The sequence below is a fragment of the Chlamydomonas reinhardtii genome, chromosome 12 (genome assembly GCF_000002595.2).
Source record: "Chlamydomonas reinhardtii strain CC-503 cw92 mt+ chromosome 12, whole genome shotgun sequence".
Classification (NCBI taxonomy): domain Eukaryota; kingdom Viridiplantae; phylum Chlorophyta; class Chlorophyceae; order Chlamydomonadales; family Chlamydomonadaceae; genus Chlamydomonas; species Chlamydomonas reinhardtii.
In genome coordinates, this window is record NC_057015.1 from 4,131,119 (window position 1) to 4,152,252 (window position 21,134).

The 21,134-nt window shown below is 69.5% G+C and overlaps 2 protein-coding genes across 2 annotated transcripts; both read left to right on the forward strand.

Annotated features, from left to right (window-relative positions):
• Positions 1-97: 97 nt before the first annotated feature.
• On the forward strand, positions 98-15,209 carry CHLRE_12g518107v5 (uncharacterized protein). The gene is made up of 24 exons (XM_043068341.1): positions 98-282; positions 469-616; positions 1,177-1,255; positions 1,509-1,574; positions 1,876-2,061; positions 2,420-2,557; positions 2,769-2,951; positions 3,332-3,473; positions 3,671-3,881; positions 3,970-4,579; positions 4,753-4,827; positions 5,136-5,309; positions 5,618-5,797; positions 6,032-6,201; positions 6,483-6,823; positions 7,288-7,409; positions 7,731-8,151; positions 8,381-8,490; positions 8,684-8,804; positions 9,026-9,141; positions 9,456-9,707; positions 9,979-10,413; positions 10,588-11,021; positions 11,206-15,209. The coding sequence occupies exons 1-24, from the start codon at positions 228-230 to the stop codon at positions 14,651-14,653; spliced, it is 8,217 nt and encodes a 2,738-aa protein (XP_042918436.1). The 5' UTR covers positions 98-227; the 3' UTR covers positions 14,654-15,209.
• A 58-nt stretch (positions 15,210-15,267) lies between these two features.
• On the forward strand, positions 15,268-21,129 carry CHLRE_12g518150v5 (uncharacterized protein). Its single transcript, XM_043068342.1, has 5 exons — positions 15,268-17,690; positions 18,028-18,346; positions 18,532-18,675; positions 18,944-19,879; positions 20,116-21,129. The coding sequence occupies exons 1-5, from the start codon at positions 15,598-15,600 to the stop codon at positions 20,311-20,313; spliced, it is 3,690 nt and encodes a 1,229-aa protein (XP_042918437.1). The 5' UTR covers positions 15,268-15,597; the 3' UTR covers positions 20,314-21,129.
• Positions 21,130-21,134: the final 5 nt, after the last annotated feature.

Genomic DNA, 21,134 nt, shown 5'->3' on the forward strand with positions numbered 1-21,134 from the left:
AAGGGTGGGCACGGGTTGGGGGGTCGCACGCTGGTCCGATCCGTCGCGTGCGAAGGTCGGGTCACCCTAGAGTTCCGTCAACGCAGCTCACGACTAGGTTACATTTCAGTATACTATTGACGGCTGCAGTACGCACGCAACCTGGTACGCCAGACGGCAACTGGCAAGACCTTGTTTACGACTCAACACGGGCTACAATGCCTTGACGACACGGCGTTGCTTGAACCATGGACGCACTGTTAGCGGTTGCAGTGGAGGAAATTGGGCTGGAGGGGCGTGAAGGCAAGCTGGCGATGCTGGCGATTCTCGCGTTTGACGGTTCCCTGGCACTCGCACGGTCGCTTTGAAGAACATCATTTGTTTACCTATGGTTGATTTGAAGAAAGCTAGGCCTCAGCGCTCTCAAATTGCTTCAGAGCACGGAGCTGCGCTGAAATGCTTTCCTCGACCGGCACTTTTGGCGCGCAGGTTGCCGTGTGACTGACCTCTGGGAGCTGGTGTCAGCACGTCTGCCGGTGGGAACCATCACCAGCCTGCCGACGCAGCTGCAGGACGTGCTGTGGCGCCTGCTGCTGAACCGCCCCGCCGATGTGGGGGTCTACATAACCGGCGCCAGGTGAGAACCCGCAAAAGCGGCTTGGACCCTTGGGGCTGGGCGGTGGGGAGTGCTTGGCGAGCAGCGGAGGGGGCACGCAACTGGACTGGACGAGGGTGTGGGGCAGCGAAGCGGCGTGCCTGTGTGCTGGGGCTGGCTACAGAGCCCAAGCCGCCTTGGCCGCTACCGAACCGCAGCACCGCATCAGGCGCTGGCAGCGGGAGCTTCAACTGAAACATGAAGCTACTTTGCAGCTTCGGGATGTTGTGGTGGGGCTCGGCGGCAGTGCGGGGTCAGGCTGACTGCTAGCAGCCGCGGAAACGCGGCCCTAGGCGAACTGCCGCTCTGCAGGCCCTACACGTGAGGTTAGCTCCTATGGCGGCGGCGGGGTCAACACAAACGTGTGCGCCACTGCCCCCGCATCCGCCTCCTTCGGCGCAGCTGTGTGCGGCTGGGTGTTAGCTGGGTGGTCCTCACGGCGCAGCGCCTGGACAAGTGAAACCAGTGCGCTGCGCATGCAGGCGGTCTTGCCGCTGCTTCACTCACGGCCCCTGGTGCCCGGCCCCGCTGCTCACTCGCAGGGCTGCGCCGCCGCCCAAGACCACGGCTACAGGCCGTGTGAAAAAGGCACCACCCAACCCCTTGCTGCAGTACCAACGGGTATGCGCGTGTGTGCGTGTGCGCGGCTCTGTGGGTGTGTGCGATGAGGTCTGTGCACCAGCACCAGCACGGCGCGGCGGGCGTTCGCGCTTGCAGGGAACACACACGTGGCCGCCTGGCTGGCGTACAGCGTGTTTGCACATCTTGGGTACGCCCTTGATTCGGTATCTGCGACATGGCCACACCGCCCTGTCCCGCCCTGCCCTGCCCTGCTGCTCTGCGCTCGCACCACTACGGCATGGCTGTACTGCAGCTGTCCGACGAGGAGGCCAGGACGCTGGGCCGGGACCAGGCCAGCAACGACGGATTCAGGCTGGTGGTGAGTCGTGGGCATGGGGGAGGGGTACCCACCCCCTGTCGGTGCCTTCAGGTGCCTTACAAAGGCTTTAGCCACTTGATTGCCGCTGGCCTGCTAGCGCACTCACATTGCCGCTGCAGCACGCCAGGAAGTCGCTCTACCCAAACGCGCCACGGCGCCCTCCTGTCCATTCACCTGCCCTGCCCTGCGCCGCCCCGTGGCGTTGATGCAACGCCGCGCCGCTTCCACGATGCCGTCTCCCAACCAGTCATGCCTGGAACCCCTTCTTCGCCCACCGCTCGCCTGCCCGCCTCCCCCCCAGGCGTCTGAGGCTGTGCGCATGTCCGTGCTGGGTGTGTACGAGATGATGGACACGCGCTTCCCGCTCAGCGAGGTGCAGCTGGCGGCGCTGGAGGCCATTGGCCGCACGCGGGGGCGCGGCGCCATCAATGCCGACCTGGCCAACCGCATGGAGGTGGCCTACCGCAACTTCTTCTACATCGTCAAGGTGGGGTGGCGGGGTGTGGGGTGGCGGGGTATGGGGTGGCGGGGCGTGGGGTGGGGGCGGGTGGCGTTTGGGGCAGGAGAGACGGGCGCGAAACGCGCCGAGCGACTGGGTGTGGAAGCCGAGGTGCATGCGAGGGTGTTAGGGTGTGAGGGTGTGCGGGCTTTGAACTGGGTTGCACTGGTGGCAATGCCGCGCTGCTGGCACACTGCAGGACCCCAGGAGTGCCCCCGGGCGGCCTCCCCGTGCCCCTCCCCCAACTTGACCGTGCCTGCCTTCGACACCGCCACACTGCCCCACCCATGTCTCACAACCCCCCACCCCTCCTTACAACCTCGCACCCCGCTGTGCTCCTCCACAGAACCTTGTGACTCGCAGGCTGATTGTGAAGAACCCGGTGGTGTTCGCGCCGCCCGGCGTCACCACCACCGTGTCCAGTGTGCTGCACCTGCCGCGCTTCCAGCCCGCCATCAAGCTGGGGCCGGGCCAGATGTTCAAGGTGGGGCGGAGAGGGGCGGCAGCAAGGGCTGGAGGGTTGATGAGACGCGGAGGTCCCCCTCTTTGGGGCACACCTTTGCGGTGCGCTGGTGCTTACGTTCTACCCATTGTCAAGCCCAGCCCGCATGCCTGCGCGCACAGTTCTTGGCAACCTTACATCCCCCCTGCAACCCCTCCACTCCCCACGCCCCCTCCCCCGCCCCGGCACGCAGACCGTGGACGCCATCCGCGGCATGGAGGTGGCGACCTACGTGCTGCAGGACGACAACCTGTACATGCGCCTCATCTGCAGCACCATCGCCGAGACCGAGGAGCGCTTCGTGGTGGAGAGCGACCTCAAGGTGGTGTGCGGCTTCAGGGGCAAGCGGGGACACCGCCTGTGGCGCCGCATGAGGGTGAGCGAGGGAGCGCGTGTGAGGGAGGAGGTTGTGGAGGAGGTTGTGCAGGGTGGGTGGGTAGGTGGGTGGGTGGGTGGATGGAGGGTCGATTGTGCAGCGTGGGGGCACGGCGGGGGAGTGGGTGCTAGGCAGGGAGCGTTTATTGGGGCCGGACGAAGGGTGGAAGGCTGGTTGTGGTCGAGCCGCAGAGTGCCATCTTCCCTGTCAACGGGCTGCCTTTCCTCACGCGCCTGCACTGTGCCAGCTCAGCACCGCCGTGATGGGCTCCTGGTCATTTGCCCGATGCCTGGTTGAACCTGCACACCCATCATGTTCCCTGTTGCCGATGCCCTTTTCCTGTTCCCATTGCCTCTACCTCCTTCCCCCAACGACCCCAGAAAAAGCTGGAGGACGGCGGCTTCCTGCGCATGGAGTCCAGCAACGTGCGCGGCCGCAACGTGCCGTGTGTGCGGCTCATGAAGTTCTGGCAGCCGCCCACGGAGGACGGCGGCGAGGAGGCGCCGGAGGAGGGCGGCGCAGGTGAGCAGGCCGGCTCCACGTGGGGGCCACAGCCGCCGTGCTTGCTGCGCAGCTGAGTCAGCGGGGCGTTGGGGCTTACTAGGCCTGAAGGGGCGCGCAGCTGCCGGCTTACCTCGGTCCGCTGACGCCCGCTTGCCTCCGTGCGCTGTGAGTCAGCATGAGTGTGCGTGTCTACGTGCCCGCGACTGCCGGCGCAGGCGACGGCGAGGAGGCGGACGAGGAGGACGAGGACGACGGCCCCGGCGGCGGCGGCCTGACGGGGCCGGGCGCCCGCGGCAGCAGCGCGCTGGCCGAGTACTCGCTGGAGCGGCAGCTGCTGGACCTGGTGTGCGGCGCGGGGCCGGAGGGCGTGCTCAACAGCGACCTGTTCCGGCGCCTGGGCGTCAGCTCCAAGACCTACGGCTCCAAGTGAGGAGGGCGGGAGGAGGAGAGATTGCCGAGGGGTTCGCAACACATACGCACACTCACACCTGCCCTACCACCCACACGCCCACAGGCTGGTGGACCTGATCAAGCGCTACAACCTGGAGGTGGCGGTGGTGAACCGCGGCCGCTCAGTGCTCAACCGCATCACCGCGCCGCCGCCGCTGCTGCGAGCCGCCGGACACACCCGCCTGCGCAGCAACACCCTCACGCAGCTGCTGCGATACACCTCCACCGGCGGCGTGCTCGGGGGCCGCAGGCTGGCGCTGCCGCCGCCGCCTCCGCAGCCGGGCGCCGGCGCGGTGGCGGCGGCGGCGGCCACGGCGGCGGTCCAGGCGTCAATGGCGGCAGACGGCGGGGCCTCTGCCGGGGCGGGCCCTAGCACCGCGGGGCCGGGCGGTGTGGCTGCGGCTACTGAGGAGGAGGAGGAGGGCCCGAATGACGGCAATGAGGAGGGCGGCGCGGACGGCGAGGATGAGGATGAGGACGTGGGGGCCGAGGGCGGCTCGACGCGGAAGCAGAGGGCCGCGAAGCGCCGGCGCACGGGCGGCTCGGCGGCGGCGGACGAGGGGGGTGCGCGGGCGGTGGGGGCGCCGCACGCGCCGGGCGGCGCTGGCGGCGCGATCGTGCCGGTGGATGCCGCGGCAGGCAAGGACAAGAAGCCGCACTGGACCAAGGTCATTGTAAGTGGCGGGGCAATGCGGCGTTCAACCCGGCACCACCTGACGCCCCAGCTGCCGCCTGTGCCCGGCACCGCCTGACTCCGCCCAGGACATTTGCACCATTGCACACCTGCCCGCCCTAGCGCTTGCGGTACCCTCCTACGCACCCACTGCATCCACCTCCACTTCCACAGACGCTCAAGACCGAGGACCGACTTAAGCTGCTGCTGGACTACCTCAACAAGCACCGCTTCATCGTGCGGACGCAGGTGTGTGTGGGGGGGGGGCGGGGGGGGGCAGGGCGGGCGGGCTGGGCGGGGCCGTGGGCAGGCGGGTGGGCGCTGTGGCAGGGGCCTCTGGGTCCGCCGCACGGCGCCTGCGTCCGCGCCTGCGCCTGCGCCTGCGCCTGCACGTCCAGGCTACACGGGCACACACACACACACACACACACACACACACACACCGTGTGTGTTCACCACCTACCTGACAAAGACTCCAGCTCTCTTGTCCCCACCACCGCCGCATGTTGACCTCCCCCCCCACCCCGCCGCCTCACCGCAACCCCCACCACCCCCAGGTCCGGCGTCTAGTGATGGAGTGGGAGAACGCCGCCAGCGGCCGCCCCATGGCCAAGTCCAACGCCGGCCCCGACATCAAGACGGTGCGGCGGCTGATGGAGCGCCTGGTCAGCAGCGGCCGCGCCAAGATGATTGCGGTGGAGACGTCCGGATTCATGGGCGACAACAGGCCGGTGGGTGGGTGGGTGGGTGGGTGGGTGGGTGGGTGGGTGGGTGGGTGGGTGGGTGGGTGGGTACACCAGGGGGGCAGCGACAACGGGGGCGCATGGCTTGCATGTCAACGCACCTGGGTCGCACACGCAAACCCCTGCCCTCCTCCGCATCCTCCTCCCCCATCCCCGCCTCCCTCCATCCAACCTCCTTCCTTTCCACATTCACCCCACCCCTCCGCCTGCTGTACCAATGTGCCTGGCTACAGCTTCGCTTCTCCTTAACTCTCCTTATTACTTCTTATGTGATCATGAATGTACCCCCCCCCCAGATCGAGACGCTGCTGCGGCCCGACCTTGAGCCCAACCCCGAGCTGCTGGACGAGATCCGCCGCTTCATGGCCGAGTTCGAGCGCAAGCTGAGGTCCGAGTGCTGCCGCAACGCGCTGGCGGCCAAGAAGCTGAGGCAGAGCGAGGGCGAGCGCGTGGCGCCGCTGCTGGCGCCGGAGCAGGTGGGAGGGGGCGTGGGAGATGTGTGTGTGAGAGGGGGGCGGGTGGGGGTGTGTGAAGGAGGTGTCGAAGTGGTGTGGGTGTGGGGGTAGGTATAGGTGTGAAGGGTGGCGGGACGGAAGAGGTCAGAGAGGTGGTCAAGGGGTTGGCGCTGGGACATGTTGGGTGACCGTAAAGCAGCTTGGGTGAGGGCCGACACCGTGCGTGTGCGTGCGCGTGTGTGCTCCCTTCCGCAGGTGCTGCCGCCGGGGCTCCTGTCAGTGGTGCAGGCGGCCGCGGCGGAGGCGGAGGCAGCTGCGGCGGCTGCGGGTCCGGAGGGCGACGCGGGGGCGCTGCCGGCGCCGGACACGGGTGCCTACGGCGCGGCGGATGGCCCAGAGGACGACGGCCAGGACGCACTGCTCAGGTGGGCGGGTGGGTGGGTGGGTGGGCGTGGCGGAGTGCCGGGGACAAAATAGGCTACGCGTAAGGTGCAGTGGGTGTCGGCGGTTGGTGTCGGGGTACGTGCCGGTTGTGCAGGCGAACACACGTTTGCGGGGCCACGGTGAAAGCGGCTCAGCTGCCCCTCCGTCACGATTCCGTGCACGCGCTTTCACCACCGCCCGTTGGCTTCGGGTTCTGGGCCCCGCTTTTGGCTTGGGCCCCCTGACTGCCCCCTTCCTCGCCCCTCGTCCCTCGCGTGAACAGGGCCGCCGTTGCGAACCCGGACGCAGAGATGCAGCCGGGCGGCGGCGCAGCCGCAGCAGCGGGGGAGACCCCCGGCGCCGAGGGCGCCGCCGGCGCCCCTACCGGCGGCGCCCCAGCCGCCGCTGCCCGGCGCACCCCGGGCCTGCAGGGGGCCTCAGCGGGCAGTGGGCCTCAGCGCATGGGGTTGGGCGCACTGCGGAACATCGACACGGTGGGCCTGGGCCGCAACGTGATGCGCATCGGCGCCTTAGAGCACAGCCAGCGCGCCACCGCCAACGGCCTCATCCCGGCCAAGATGGTCCGAGTGCGCCTGCTGCACTTCCTTATCGCCAAGCTGGTCGGTGAGTGCCACTAGTACTGGTACTAGTATGAGTCGTCTGCTGCTGTCACACACGCACACACACACACACACACACACGTACCGTTTGTTTTGTGTTTAACACACACACGTACGCACACACACCTGCTGCTCTCAAGGGTACTGGTACTGGTGTATGGTACTGGTACAGGTAGTGGAGGTCGCTGCCTCTCGCCTCCTGACTCATGGGCCTCGGCCCTTACATCCGCCTCCGGTGTCGCTTATTGGGGACTGGATAAGCAACCCACCCCGCACAGCGGGCATTAGCAATCGGCGACCGCTCAACGGTCCCACTCCTGGCTCCCACTGCACCCGGTGCTCTACTGCTTCTCATGCACTCGGCACCTCTCCCGCGCCCACACCCGCCCTCACTATCCCACCCTCACTCTCTCTCGCCCTCTCACTCTCTTTCACTCCCTCTCACCCTCACTCCCTCACCCCCCCCAGGCCTGGGCGGCTTCGCGGGCGACCCGCTGGCCGCCACGGAGCCGGGTCCCGAGGTGCTGGCCAACATGCCGCGGGGCTTGGGCAACGACATGTACGCCAACAGCGCCGAGCTGGGACGACAGGTGGGGGCGGTGCGGGGGAGGAGCACGGGGGAAAGGGGGCCGGGGGCGGCAGCGGAGCGGGGCGGGGGGTTGCTTTCACCATTTCCAACTAGACCAAGATCCAGAACAAGGGGTTCAGCTGGGGGGAGGGAGAAGGGCGCTGCCGCGGGTAGGTGTGCCGGTGGTAATCGGGCGGCGTACCGTTCCCCGGGGGAACGGATGAGTGTCGTGTCGGTTTCCTCGTGCGCTTGACGCCACTGTGTGGAAGCGAATGGTCGAGCGCGCAAACCGCCCCCCTCCCATGTGTGTGCATTGACACCTGTGTGTTGCTGCTGCCGCCAGGCGTTTGCGTTCGGCGGCATGGGCACCGCCGCGGCGCCCGCCAACGCGGGCCCGCAGGCGCTGGCGGCGGGCGTGGTGCGGCCCGACCGGCGCTGCGTCAGCGTGCGGCGGCTGTGGTCGGTCATGCCGCTGAGTGTGGCGCTGCAGGTGCTGGGCAGCTCCTGCTCGCGGCCGCCTGCCGAGCTGGCGCAGCTGTGCGAGGCGGGCGCCACGCTGGGCTCGCTGCCTCGTGAGGTGGCGCTGGACGTGATGGACAGCACTAGCGTTAATCGGCTGGAGTACCTCATCTCCATACTGCGGCGGCTGCGGCTGCTGGAGTGGGTGGTGGTGGACCCCGCCACCAGCCGCCGGCCGGGCGGGCACGTGGGCGGCGTGTACTCGGGCAAGAACTCCGGCGTCATGCTCAACGTGCTGGGCAAGGGTGCGTGACAGGAGGGCCGTGGGGCTGGGGGCGGCGGTGGTGGACGGACTGCTAATGGGCCTTGGCCCTCGCCGCGTCGGCCGCGTTACTGCATGCATTGGTGCATGGGCACGCCGGTGGATATACCGTACTATCTTTGCTGGTTGGACATGAACGAGAGGGGGAAGGGACCGCGTGTTTTGACTCGGGCGTGGCACCTGTGCCGTGTGCTGTGTGCTGTGTGCTGCAGGTGTGCTGGAGATCCCCTACGGCCAGGATTACGAGGCGCCGGCCGCCGACTCGGGAGTGGACATCACCACCACCAAGCAGGGCAGCCTGGGCACCGGCAACTACGTGGAGGTAGGGGAGGGCGGCGGGGGAGGGGGCTGGAGGCGGGGGGAGCTCGGGAGTGCCGTCACTGTCATCCTAGTCCACAGACCGCTTTTATGGGAGCGTTGGCGGCTCCTGTCAGCCAACCAACCCCCACCACACGGGTCGCTACACTGTAACTGTAACCCCACGCCCCCCCCCCCGCCCCCACGCCTCCTCACAGATATCCCTGGCCAACGCGGCCGGTCTGGACGAGTACTGGCGCCGCTTTGAGGAGTACTACCGACTGGAGCGAGCCGGACCCACCATGATCGCCAAGATCAAGAGGTGCTTCCCGGCCACAAGTGAGAGCGGCGGCTGATGGCAGCGGCAGGGCGGCGGCAGGGCGCGCAGGCACTTGCGGGCTGGGGGCGCTTGAGGGCTTAGGCAGGGGCTAAGGGTGCTGGATATGCAAGGCTGCTTGGCGGCTTACGTAATGTTGGCATCCTCCTGCGTGTTCATAAGCTATGTGCACTGCTCTCCCCCACCACCACGACCATCCCCGCCCTCCCGCCTTTGCCTGCAGCTGTGACCGAGGTGCTGAGCAAGAACGTGTGGTACGGGCAGCGGCTGATGGCGGCTGTGCAGTGGCTGCGGCTGCAGGCGGGACTGGACCGCATCGACCTCACCGACGGCTCGCAGGTGCGGGGGCTGCGGATTGGGAAGGTGTTTGTCGGGTGCGCAGGTGCCCGTTGTCGTCTCCTCTGTGTGGCAGGGTCTGTTGAGCATATCCACACCCTCCCGCTCCACAACCAGCGCTCGGTCCGGCTCTGGTCCATGCGCTCACAACCAATGCACGCCACAGCGCACCGCACTGCACCTCGCCCCCATAGTTCCGTGTGTGTGTAGCATCCGAACCAATCCGAACCCATCCACACCTCCCCCACACCTCCCCCACACCTCCCCCGCACCTCCCCCGCACCTCACCCGCACCTCACCTTCCCCGCGCCGCCCAGATCACGGGCCTGGCCGCCGAGTTGGGTCTGGACGTGGACGTGGTGGCGCGCATCGTGTACGACCGCCGCCGCCGCCAGCCGCGCGAGGGAGAGGACGTGCTGGCCTCGGTGGCGGAGGGCGGAGAGGCCGGCGAGGGGGCGGCGGGCGGCGGTGCAGGCGGGGCCGGCGGCGCGCGCGTGACGACATTGTCGCGGCGGCTGCCTGTGCGGCTGCCGCGGCTATATGTGGGCGTGCGCGGCGTCACGATCCAGGTCGGTGGGCGTGTGCGTGTGTGTGGTTTTTTTGGGGGGGGGGTAGACGATCATGTGTAGAACGGAGTGACTAGATAACAAGTATGGGGAAGGGGAACAGAGGGACGGGGGTGATCGCGGCCAGGCCAATTGGAATGCGCATGGCCAAGAAATGAACGGATACTGACGCCGCCACGGCGCAGCCGCAATACCATTTCAACGCTTTTCCCACCCGACCACTACGCACCCAACACCCACACCCACACACCCACTCCCCATTTCCCCATGCCAGGGCAAGTCCGCCGCCGCCGCCGCCGGCGATGCCGCCTCCGGCGACCTGACGCTCCTGGGCGCGACCCGCAAGCGGCGGCGCTCCGTGCGCAACATGAGCCCCGAGTCGCGCGAGCGCTACCTGTCGGAGAAGGCGGCGGAGTTGGAGGCCAAGGCGGCGCGCAAGGCGGCGCGGGCGGCGGTGCGAGCAGAGAAAGAGGCGGCGCGGCAGGCGAGGCGCATGATGCCGCCGGGGCGGCGGCCGCGCCGCGTGCGGCGCGGCGAGGAGCAGGACGAGGAGGAGGGGGCGGGGCAGGGGGCAGAGGAGGCGCGGGCGGTGCCGACGCGGCGGCGGCTGGGAGAGCGCAAGCGGCGGAAGGCGGGCGAGCGCGAGGAGGGGGCGGAGGGGGAGGAGGAGGGCGATGGCGAGCTGCGCCGCCGCAGGAAGAAGAGCAAGGTGCGTGTGGCGCCGCTGGAAAGCGTGGCTGCGAGTGGCGGGTTGAGGGGCATGGGTGCAGACGGCCCAGTGCTCGCCGGCACGGCATAGCCATTTGCTTGGTGCACGCCTTTGCGCTCTTAACATCTACCGGACTCCTCACCGATCCTACTCACATTTCCCATATGACCGCAGCACCGCGCCGGCGGCGAGGAGGCCGGCGGCGGCGCCGCCGCTCCCACCACCTTCACCAACTGGCTGCTCCTCCCCACGCCCTTCGTGGACCGACACGCCACCGCGCAGCCGCGCCGCTCCGACTCCGGCTCCGACTCCGGCTCAGAGGAGGAGCGCCGCCTTGCGGGCGAGCTGGAGGACGAAGACAATGACGACGTCGAGGAGGAGGAGGAGGGCGACGTGCGGTCCGTGCGCATGCCCTCCAGCGCCGCGCCCACGCGGCACCAGCGCGTGCGCTGGACGCTGTCCGAGGACCGCGCGCTGATGGCCTGGTTCGTGCGGCACGCGGCGGAGCGCTGGCCGCGCGTGGTTTGGAAGGAGGGCGCGGGCGTGCTGCCGTACGACCAAAAGATCTGCACCCGCCACATGCGCTACCTCAAGCGCGTGTACCCCACGTGAGGCGCTTTGGGGGGATTGGGACTGCGGCAGGGCGGCGGGGAGGCGGTGCAGCTTCGTGTCGGAGCGCGAGCGTGGCCGACAGAGAGTAGGAGCATGAGAACTCCTTTGCTTTGACGCCTGGTTTCTTCCCCGGCCCCTTCCTCACACGCTTCCGCCCCCTCGCCCCGGTGCTCCCCGCAGCCACATCGGCCGCATCATGGACCTGGTCAAACGCGCCTTCCAGTACAAGCAGGCCATGGACCGGGTGCGAGAGCGCCGCGCCGCGCGCGAGGGCGAGTACCGCGAGCGCCTGCGCCGCCGCCAGCTGGGCCTGGCGCCGCAGCCGGCCGGCACCAGCTTCATGATGAGCGGCCCCGACGACGACGAGGCGGCGGCGCCGGGCCGCGTCCAGCCTGTGCAAGATCTGCTGGCGGCGGCGGCGGCGGTGCGCACGCCGGCCGAGGTGGCGGCGGCCGCCGCCGCGGCCGCGGCGACGGTGGCGGCGGCGGCGCAGGCGGCTGCAGAGGCCGGTGAGGCCGGCGTGGCTGCCAGCATCCGCAAGCAGCGCGCTCTGGACGTGACGCGCGCCATTGTGGAGGGCAGAGCTAGGCCGGCGGCGGGCGAGGCCGAGGCGGAGCCACAGGAGCCGCCGCCTGCACAGCAGGCGGCGGCGCCGGCGGCGCCGCTGCCGGCACCGGCCGAAGCTGAGCCGGTGCCTGAGGACCCCACCGAGGCTGCGGAGCAGGCGCAGCAGCACGCGGCGGAGGAGACGGAGCTGCAGGAGCTGGACGCGCAGCGGGAGGTGTACGTGGTGGAGGCCCTGGGGCTGGCGGAGGCGCTGGTGGCGTCCTTCCAGCGCCGCAAGAGCCAGCAGATCCGCGAGGAGATGCAGCAGCGCGGCACGCTCAGCCTGGGCGCGCGCCTCACCACCTCGGCCCTGGCCGCAGCCATGCGGCAAGTCGCCAAGCGCTCCTCGCTAGGTGATGTGGCGGCAACAGCGGCCGCCGTCTCGGCGGCGGAGAAGGCGTCCGCCGCCGCCGCCGCCTCCGGCGGCGGCGCCGCCACGGGGCGCAAGCCGGTGGCGGCGCCGCTGATGGCGCTCATGTTCAGCAGCGCCGCCGCCGCGTTGCCCAAAGTGACGACGGCGCCGCGGCCTAGCATGGCGATCACAACAGCCATGAGTCAGCTGCTGGGGCTGCTCTACCACGTGCACACCGCGGCCTCGGGCGCGGGCACCGGCACCGCCACCGCAGCCGCCTGGCGCACGCCGGCGGTGGTGGAGGCGCTGGCCGACTTCACGCGGCGCTTCCCGGCCGAGGTGAAGACCGCGGCGCTGAAGCAGCTGCAGTCGCGCGGCTGGCTGCTGCCGCCCGCGCCCAAGCGGCAGCTGGATCTGACCCCCGCCTACCTGATGCGCCTGTACGGCGGCGAGATGCCGGCCTGGCTGTTCGGCCGCGCCGCCACCGCCGCCGCGCGCCTGGACAGGCTGCTGGCGCAGCTGCGGCGCACGCAGCAGCAGGGCTCAAGCCAGCGTGGTGATGCGGCGGCGGCGGCGGATGCGGCCGACGCCATGGAGGTAGATGGCGAGGGCGAGGCAGCGGACGACGCGGCCGCCGCCAGCGCGGATGCCGCAGCAGAGGCGGCGGTTGCGGACGCGGAGGAGCTGGCGCTTGGCGTGGCCGTGGGCGATGCGGAGCGGCAGGGCGCGGCGGCGGTGCAGCGCGGCTGCGTGGTTGACGCCGGTCGCGGCGCGGTGGTGGTGGAGGTGGGCGAGTCCATGAGCATCAGCAGCGAGCTGGTGGCGGTGGTGCTGGCGCGGCAGGCGGCGGGGCTGCTGGAGCTGCTGCCAGGGCCGGTGGACTCGCAGGCGGAGTGGGCGGGGGAGGTCGCCACCACGGGGCCACTGGTCACCTCAGTCAAGCTGCTCATCACGCCGGGGCCGGCGGCAGCGGCAGCAACAGCAGCCCGCGCCGACAAGGCGGGCGACAAGGACGAGGCGGCAGCGCCAGGGGCAGCAGGAGCAGCGGCGGCAGGCGCACCGCCGCCGGCGACGATACCGATCACGCCGCCGCCGGCGGTCGTGGGTACACCGGTCATCGTGACGCCACCGGCCGCGGCGACCCCGGACTCGGTGCCCGCGGAGCGCACCGCGGCCGGGCGGCACCAGCACCAGCTGCACCACCACCACCACCACCACCATGCACATCACCGGCGCCGCGACTCGGGCTCTGGGCTCGCCGCAGACGACGCCCCTGCTCAGGCGCTGGCCCAGCCACAGGCGCAGCACGGCTGGCCCTGGCCCGGCGCCTACGACCTGCCGCCGGAGCGTCCGCCGCTGTTCGCGCCGGCCGAGGTCGCCACCAGCGCCGCCGTCCGCGCCGCCGCCGTGTCAGCTTGCCGCGCCGCGCTGGCGGCGGAGGCGGCGGCGGCGTCCTGCCCGCCCGCCATCCTGGGCGAGCTCATGGACGCGACGGCGGCGCTGCTGGGCGCCGCCGGCGTTGAGGGCCTCACGCTGGCGGAGCTGTCGGCGCAGCTGGAAGCAGCGGCGGCGGGAGATGCCACCGCTGCCGCCGCAGCCGCCGCAGGCGGTGCCCAGGCGGGCAGCGGCACCGGCGAGGACGTTCAGGGCGATGGGGAGTCGGGCGCAGCTGCCAGCGGCAGGGGCGCAGTGAAGGTGTCGGTGGCGCTGTCGGCGCCGGCCACGCACCACCACATCGCTCTGGTGTTGCGCGGGCTGGAGGCGCACGGCCTGTTGCGGCGGCTGGGCGCCTGGGACGCCGTGCACTTCGTGGCCGCCGAGCACTCCAACTGCCTCGTCACCTGGCCGGCGCCTGCGCCGCAGCCGACACCCTCGGAGCCGCAGACGCAGCAGAGCGGTGACCAGCCGCAGGCAGCTGCAGGCGGTGCGACGGCTGGGGCGGAGGCAGGGGCAGGGGCAGAGGCGCAGGCGGGCGCCGCGCAGCCGCTGGCAGGCGAGGGAGCTGCCACGGCGGGAGCTCCCGTGGCAGAGGTTGCCGCTGCAGACGCGGCCGCCCCCACGGCTGCCGCTGCCGCGGCGCCCGCGCATGCGGTGCCCGCCGACGCCATGAACACCACCACCACCACCAGCACCGGGGCCGACGCCGCGACTGCCGCGGCCGCGCCGCAGGCTCCGCTGCCCCCTGAGCGGCCGCTGCGGCCGTGGGTGGACCACACCGGCGCCGTGAACAGCCGGCTGTGGGTGGCGCTGGTGACGCGCGCGCTGGCGCTGGTGATGCGGCACCCGGGCATCCCCGAGGAGCTGCTGGTGTCGCACCTGGACACGCTGCCGCCGCAGGCCGCGCGTGAGCTGCTGCACCACCTGGCTGCACACGGCCGCGTGTCCGTGCGCACGGCGGTCGGTGTGGGCGCCGGCGTAGGCGGGGGCGGGGGCAAGGCGGGAGCTGGCGGTGGCGTGCCGCGGCGTCCGCTGCTGCTTGGCGGAGGCCGGGCGTCAGCCGGCGCGGCGGGTTTTGGTGCTGGCGGAGCGGGGGCGGGGGCAGGTGCCGGCGCGGCGGCGGGGCCCGGGGCTGCGGGTGTGCGGCCAGGTCACCCGCAGGCAGTGGTGCACTACTTCCCGGTGCTTGAGCAGTACTGCGGGGAGCGCATGCTGCTGCTGCCACCGCCGTGAGCGAGGGTAGTGGTGGTAGACTGGGCTGTGTAGGATGCGGCGCGGCCGGCGCCGGGGTGTTGCGGGGTGGGTGCTGGGCGTGTTCTGGTAACGCCAACTAGTGTTGTGACGGCTGGCAAGGTATCCCTTCATTGCAAGCTGGACAACAGTAAGACCTGCGTGGGATGACCTGGGTATTTGAATCTCAGATGCCCCCGCGGAGCCGAGGCAAGGTCTGTTAATGGCAGTCCGCTGGCAAGGGCGCTGTAATAAAGGACTACTCCAGGTTAATGAGTCTATGTGGATAGGATGAGCTTTGATGCGTGGTGCCAGGCCGTGGACGGCTTGCTGCAAGGCTCAAGGGATGGGTCACAGGTGGTCTGACGAGTGCTGCTGTGGTGCGGGACATCGACGTGAGGTAGCCGAGAGCGGGTCAGAACTGCTACAGCTCATGTGCCTGCCCTAGCAAGCCTCCCCTATATCAGATTCCATGAAGGGGGTGGGTGGGTTGCATCCAGCATCCATGAAGGGGGAGCGCAGCCGCCGCGAAGGAAGGCGAGGGATTTGCACAGGCCCCTGAGGCCCCACGTTGGGATGGACGAAAGCTTCGGCTGCCCCCTTACTTTTCTTGCGGACGCAGCAACATTTTATACAGCACAGTACATACCAGGCTTCTTCATCGTGGCTGATTTGCGAGCTCAGCTCCGTGCAACCCTTTCTGGCACCGCCTTGGCGCGAGCTTGCATGCCCGTCGTTTACGCAGCATCTTTGTACTGTTTCTTAACCGGCACTGCTGTGGCTAACTACTCGGTCACGCCAAGAGCCGGTCGGCGATCCTGGCAAGCGTTATCACGAGTCTCGCTTTTAAGCAGGCGTAGTTAAGAGCAAATGCACAGATGCATTTGTCGCATGTGGCACTGATGAACCAGATATAGCATGCTACTCTGAGCCTCGTCGAGCCGGCTATGTCCGCCTCCTACAAGGCGGGCGACACGGGCGGGTCGGGGGCGGACGCCGGGGCTGCCTCTACCCGGCAGCCCCTTCTGACGGACCCAGCAGCAAGGGCCATGTTCGCTTCTTACAAGAGCGGGGCGGTCCCAGCCACCAGCCAGGCACCGGCCGCCAGCCAGGCACCTCCGGCTGCTGCAGATAAGGCCGCAAGCGCCGCGGCCCCCGAGCCACCGCCCCTCCCTTCCGGCCCACCGCCGCCCGACCCCTCGGCGCAAGGCGCTGCGGAGGACGCGAATGCGGCTGCATGGCGGGCCTACTACCAGCAGCAAGAGCAATACAAGCAGTTTTACCAGCAGCAGCAACCTCAGCAGCACCAACCAGCACAGCAAGACCCGTACCAGCAGCAACCGCAGCCGCAGTATCCGGCTTATCAGCACCCACAACAGCCGCAGCCGCAAGCGCCGGGATACGGACAGTTCCCCTACCCGCAGCCCAGTGCAGGCGCACAGCCGCAGCAGCCACCGCAGCAACCCGGCGCATATCCCTACCCGTACCCCGCAGCCCTGCCAGACCCGTACCAACAGCAGTACCAGCAGCCGCAGCCGCAGCAGTACCCGCAGCCGTACTATGGACAGCAGCAGTTTCCACCGCCAGCGGCACAGGGAGCGGCGCCTTACGCCTACCCGCCGCAGCAGCCGGCGCAAGTGCCGCCCCCGCAGCCTGTCGCGGCGGTGTACCCACAATCCCACAGCCAATGGCCGCAGCAGCAACAACAGCAACCGGCACAGGGGGCGCCGCCGCCGTCGCAGCAGCAGTCGGGCGCGTATGCATATGGTTACCCAGGGGCGCAGCCGTCGCAGCAGCAACAGCCGGCGCAACAGCAGCCAGCGCCGCCGTGGCAGCCCGCAGCGTCGCAACCTTACGCCGCGACGCAGCAGCCGCAGCAGCCACCGGCGCCAGGGCATCCGGCTGCCGGCTACCAACCGGCAGCATCCGGGTCTGCGCCCGGGGCTAGCTACTACGCACAGGCTCCAGGGGGGTCCTACCCGGCGAGTGGATACAGCTACCCGCAACAGCAGCAGCAGGAACAACAGCAGCAGCAACAACCCCAAGCCCAGCAGGCGCCGGCGTACGCGCCGCCACAGGCCTACGGGCAGCATTCTGCTCAGGCGTACCCAGGGCAGGCGCCGGCGCAGCAGCCACCGGCTGCCGCGCAGCCATACGGGTACGGGCGGCCGGCGGCGCCTCCAGCGCCTGGCGCGTGGCAGCCGGGCTACCCGCCACCCGTGCCCACACAGGCACCGCCGGCGGCGGCTGGATACCAGTATCCTGGGCAGCCACAGCCGCAAGTCCCAACCGCGACGCCCTCTGCTTACGGCGCACCGGGTGCCGCTCAGCAGCCGCAGCCGACTGCGCTGCACCAGCAGCCGCACGCCCCGTCATACGCGACACCGCCTGCACAGCCAGTGCCAGCAGCACCGGCAACAGCGCCTGCGCCTCTCATGCCCCAGGTTACGACGCAGACGGACCCCTCCGGCGGGCCCACCTTCATCTCCATTGAGCTGACGCCGCCGCTGTTGGGGCTCGGCACCTGGGGCACAGCCCCCGCTGCTGCCACGCCCATCGCCGCGCCGCCCGCTGCAGCAACAGCCCCCACCGCCTCCAGCGCACCACCACCGACACAAGGCACAGGAACAGCAGCGGAGCCTCTGCACCTGGATTCCGATGTGTTGCAGCAGCTCGGCGAGATACTGCAGCAGGCCAAGTCCACACCAGCGCTCGCCAGCCCGCCCGGCAGCTCCGCCGGCGGCGCTGCCGCCGGCTCCGCCGCCTCCGGCGGCGCCGCGCTGGCTGCCGAGCTGGAGCGCTCTCTACACTGCGGCGTGCACGTTTCTCTGGAGCACAAGCGGCTGCGCATGCGGGCGGTGGCGGTGCTGGCGGCCAGCCGGGCGTGGGAGGAGTTCCTGGCGGGCTGCGCCGCCGCCGGCAGCTACCCGGCGGTGGGAAGTCAGGAGCAGCGCGCGGCGCTGAAGCGTGTGGGCTGGACGGCGGCGCAGCTGGACGAGCTGTATAAGAAGTTGTTTGGCAGCCCCACGCCACCCGGGAGGTGGGTGGGTGGCCCGGATTGGGGTGTGGCCCGGATGGGGGTGTGCATGGAGGGTGTGCATGGGAGTACAGATGGAGGAGGGCCAGCTGACGGCTGTCTGCTGCCGAGCGGCTTGTGTGAGAGGGCAGCAAGCCCGCATTGCTTCCTGCCACAGCTGCACTGGCGGACCAGGGTCGTTGAGCGCTCTGTTGGCGCCACGCTTTGGAGACCTGGAATCCCCCACCCGCTACGGTGCTTTGCCCTGCGCCGGCAGCTCACGCCCGCCATCCGTTGCTGCCTGTTACGTCGTCAAGGGTAAGCACGAGCTGATCACGCTGATCCACTCGCACCCGCACAGGCTCGAGTACAGCTGTGCCGAGATTGCCTACGAGGTGATCGGCGAGGGCGCCCTGGTGAGGCAGCTGCGCGCGCGCGAGGGCGGCTCGGACACAGTGCTGGCGCCCACACCCGACTTTGGTGTGCATCGACCCGGCATGGTGGGGTCCCTGCGGCAGCTGCTGGCGGAATACGAGGAGGCGGCGCGGCGGCGCGACAGCGGCGCTGACCCGCAGGCCGGCAAGCGGCTGTACCTGCGGCAGCAGGCGGTGGCGCAGGCGGCGGCAGTGGCCGGCGTGGAGGCCGAGGCTGTGGGGCGGAAGCGGCCGTCTGGCGGTCCGGTGAGCTGCGGGCGTCGTGAAGGGCGTCGTGGCACGGGGGCACGAGGGGTTTGCGGGGCATGTGGCACAGCCGCACAGGGCGTCGGTGCACAGGCACGCGGCGCGCGCGGCACGGCCCGTGTTGACCCCGGCATGTTGACTCGACCCACACCGGGCGGTTCACAAATCTCAACACACCCTCACAGATGGGCGGCCCGGTGCCGCCCGCGGCTGCCGGCGGCCCTGCCTACTTCGTGCACGCGCCGCCGCCCAACCACCTGCTGGGGCCCATGCGCCAGTACATCCGCCTCACACTGCGGCCGCAGCTGTCGAACGACAAGGGCGCGCAGGTGGGTTGTCACACCGGTCACACACTCAATCCCTGGAAACGCCTAGTCGGCTATAGCCCCGGTCATGGCCACATGGTACTGCTGTCTGTGTGTTGTGTATTGGCGCAGCCCTCCACACGCCCGCATGCGAGGCCCGCTCTCTCCCGCCTACCCACCCGGGCCAAGCAATCCCACACCTCCCACCTCCTGGATCCCTTCCTCCTCACCGCCTGGATCCCTTCCACCTCCTGGATTCCTTCCTCCCTCTTCTGCCCCCTCCTCCCGCTAGCCTGTGCCGCTGCCGGAGCTGCTGGCTGGGCTGCGCGAGCGCGCACACATCGAGGTGGACGACCAGCTGGCGGCCAAGTTCGGATTCGAAAGCGCCGAGTCCTTCCTGGAGGGCGCACTGGGGGACACCGTGGCCCTGGTGTACAGCTCGGACGGCGTGGCGGTGACGCCCTCGCAGGTGTGGCGCGACAGCTGCAACCCCTTCGTGCCGCGGGGCAGCAGGGAATACCGCGGACTGCACGGCGGTGGCCGCGGCGGCCCAGGAGCAGCAGGAGGGGGTGGAGGCGGCGGCCCTGGAGGAGGGCCGGCTGGGCCTGGCGCCGGGGCGGCGGGTGGCGGCGACGGCGCGGAGGCGCCGGCCGCTGCGAACGGCACGGCGGGGCCGGGTGGGGCTGCGGTGGCGCCCGGAGGGCTGACCAGCTTCAACTCAGCGCCGCAGCCGGCGGGCAGCGCCGTCGGTGGTGTGAGTCCGGTGCCTCAGCCGGCGACACAGCCATTTGCGGCGGGCAATGGCGCCATGGTAGCAGCTCGCGCCCAGTCGCTTCCCGTCCCCGCCAAGCAGCAGAAGCCGGCAAAGGGGCCGGGCCCGGGGCCGGCAGCCGCCGGCGCTGGCAGCAAGAGCTCAAGCGGCTCTGGCGGCAAGGGTGGCGGCGGCACCGCCGCCGCCGGCTTCCCGATCGGCATGCCGCCCATCATTCCGCCGTCCAGGGCCGCACCGCTACCCATCACGGGTGCGGGCGGCGGTGCGGGTGGCGCGGGTGCGGGCGGCGGCGCGCCCCCTGTGCCCGTGCACCGGGAGTGGGTGCCGGGTGACTTCGACGGCGTGATGGTGCAGCTGTGTGAGTGGCGGGCGACGGCGGCCAGGGCGGCGGGCGCCACCTGTCCCACGCCGCTCAACACTACCTGCTGGCAGGCCACCGCCTTCAACGGCCCCAAGGTGAGCCACCGGTACCTGCCTGCTGTGTCGCGCCGACGACATTGTCAGCTCCTGTGGGCAGTGTACTCTCGGTTTTGGCGATGTGGTGCACGACGTGTGTCTGGGCACCTAGCCACAGTCACCTCGCCACAGTTGCCGTGTGCAAGAAAGCGCACATAGAGACCATGTGTGTCGAGAGAGCACAACCCCTGACCATGTGTGTGTGTATGTGGCGTCTGTGTGCGCCTCGTGTGCAGGCGGTGGCTGTGGCCTGGGCGCCCACTAAGCGGGGCGTGCAGCAGGTGCTGCGGCAGGAGATGATGTTGGGGACTGGCGCACAGCAGCCGGAGTCCAGCCAGCAGCTGCAGCAGCCGGAGTCCGGCCAGCAGCTGCAGCAGCCACAGGTGCAGCAGCCACAGACGCAGCAGCAGCAGCAGATGCAGATGCAGCAGTAGCAACAGCAGCAGCAGCCACAGACGCAGCAGATGCAGGTGCAGCAGCAGCAGCAGCCACAGGTCCAGAGAATGCCGCAGCGGCAGCAGCAGCAGCAGCAGCAGCAGCAGCAGCCATACGTGCAGGCAATGACACAGACCGCACTTGTAACCCAATCTGCCGATGTGCTGGCCCTCTCGGTAAGCCGTTGCGCGGGCCACAGGCCCGCACACATTGGCTACCAGATGCAAGGTGGTAGTATGTGCGTGTGCGTATGCGTATGCGTGTGTGTATGTGTGTGTGTTGGCGCCGCGGGTGGTGTTCGCCGCCGTGTACGAGCGGGAGTTGGTCGACTGGGACTGAGGGGCCAGGGGTCAATGCCCTCTCTTGCGGCCTGGTAAGTCCGGGTGGGGGCACCACCACCATGCCACACCACTCCGTTCCCCTCGCCCGCACGTGGCGGCGGGATGGAAATAACATGTAACATGACAAATACACAACACTCTCGGAACGATTATGGAGCTCCTAAGCATTCTTGCTCGCTTTGAGTGTGTTAGTGATGTGCTGCACGCATTGGGCTACGGTAGCGACTGTGATGGTTGGGGCTTGCATACAGGGAGACGTTTGTGGATTGGCGAGCAGAATGGCAAAAGCAGCATACGGAAAGCGTCGAGTGGAGTCATGCGTCCGTGCTGGGACCGTCTGGGTATCAGGCAGGTGTCTGAGTGCAGGGGTTTCCGGCAGGGTACGTTGCTGTTGGCAGGATGGCTGCGGCTTGACGGCCCAACAGGTGTCCAGATTAGCGTGTTGGCATCAGCAGAGTGAACGGCATGAAGCTTTGGAG

Excerpts from the sequence above, each read along its gene's own strand:
- CHLRE_12g518107v5 (XM_043068341.1), top strand. The coding sequence starts at position 228 with ATGGACGCACTGTTAGCGGTTGCAGTGGAGGAAATTGGGCTGGAGGGG. Across the intron at positions 2,952-3,331 it reads GCCTGTGGCGCCGCATGAGG|AAAAAGCTGGAGGACGGCGG; the intron begins GTGAGCGAGGGA and ends CAACGACCCCAG. Across the intron at positions 7,410-7,730 it reads GCGCCGAGCTGGGACGACAG|GCGTTTGCGTTCGGCGGCAT; the intron begins GTGGGGGCGGTG and ends TGCTGCCGCCAG.
- CHLRE_12g518150v5 (XM_043068342.1), top strand. The coding sequence starts at position 15,598 with ATGTCCGCCTCCTACAAGGCGGGCGACACGGGCGGGTCGGGGGCGGAC. Across the intron at positions 18,347-18,531 it reads AGCGGCCGTCTGGCGGTCCG|ATGGGCGGCCCGGTGCCGCC; the intron begins GTGAGCTGCGGG and ends ACACCCTCACAG. Across the intron at positions 18,676-18,943 it reads CGAACGACAAGGGCGCGCAG|CCTGTGCCGCTGCCGGAGCT; the intron begins GTGGGTTGTCAC and ends TCCTCCCGCTAG.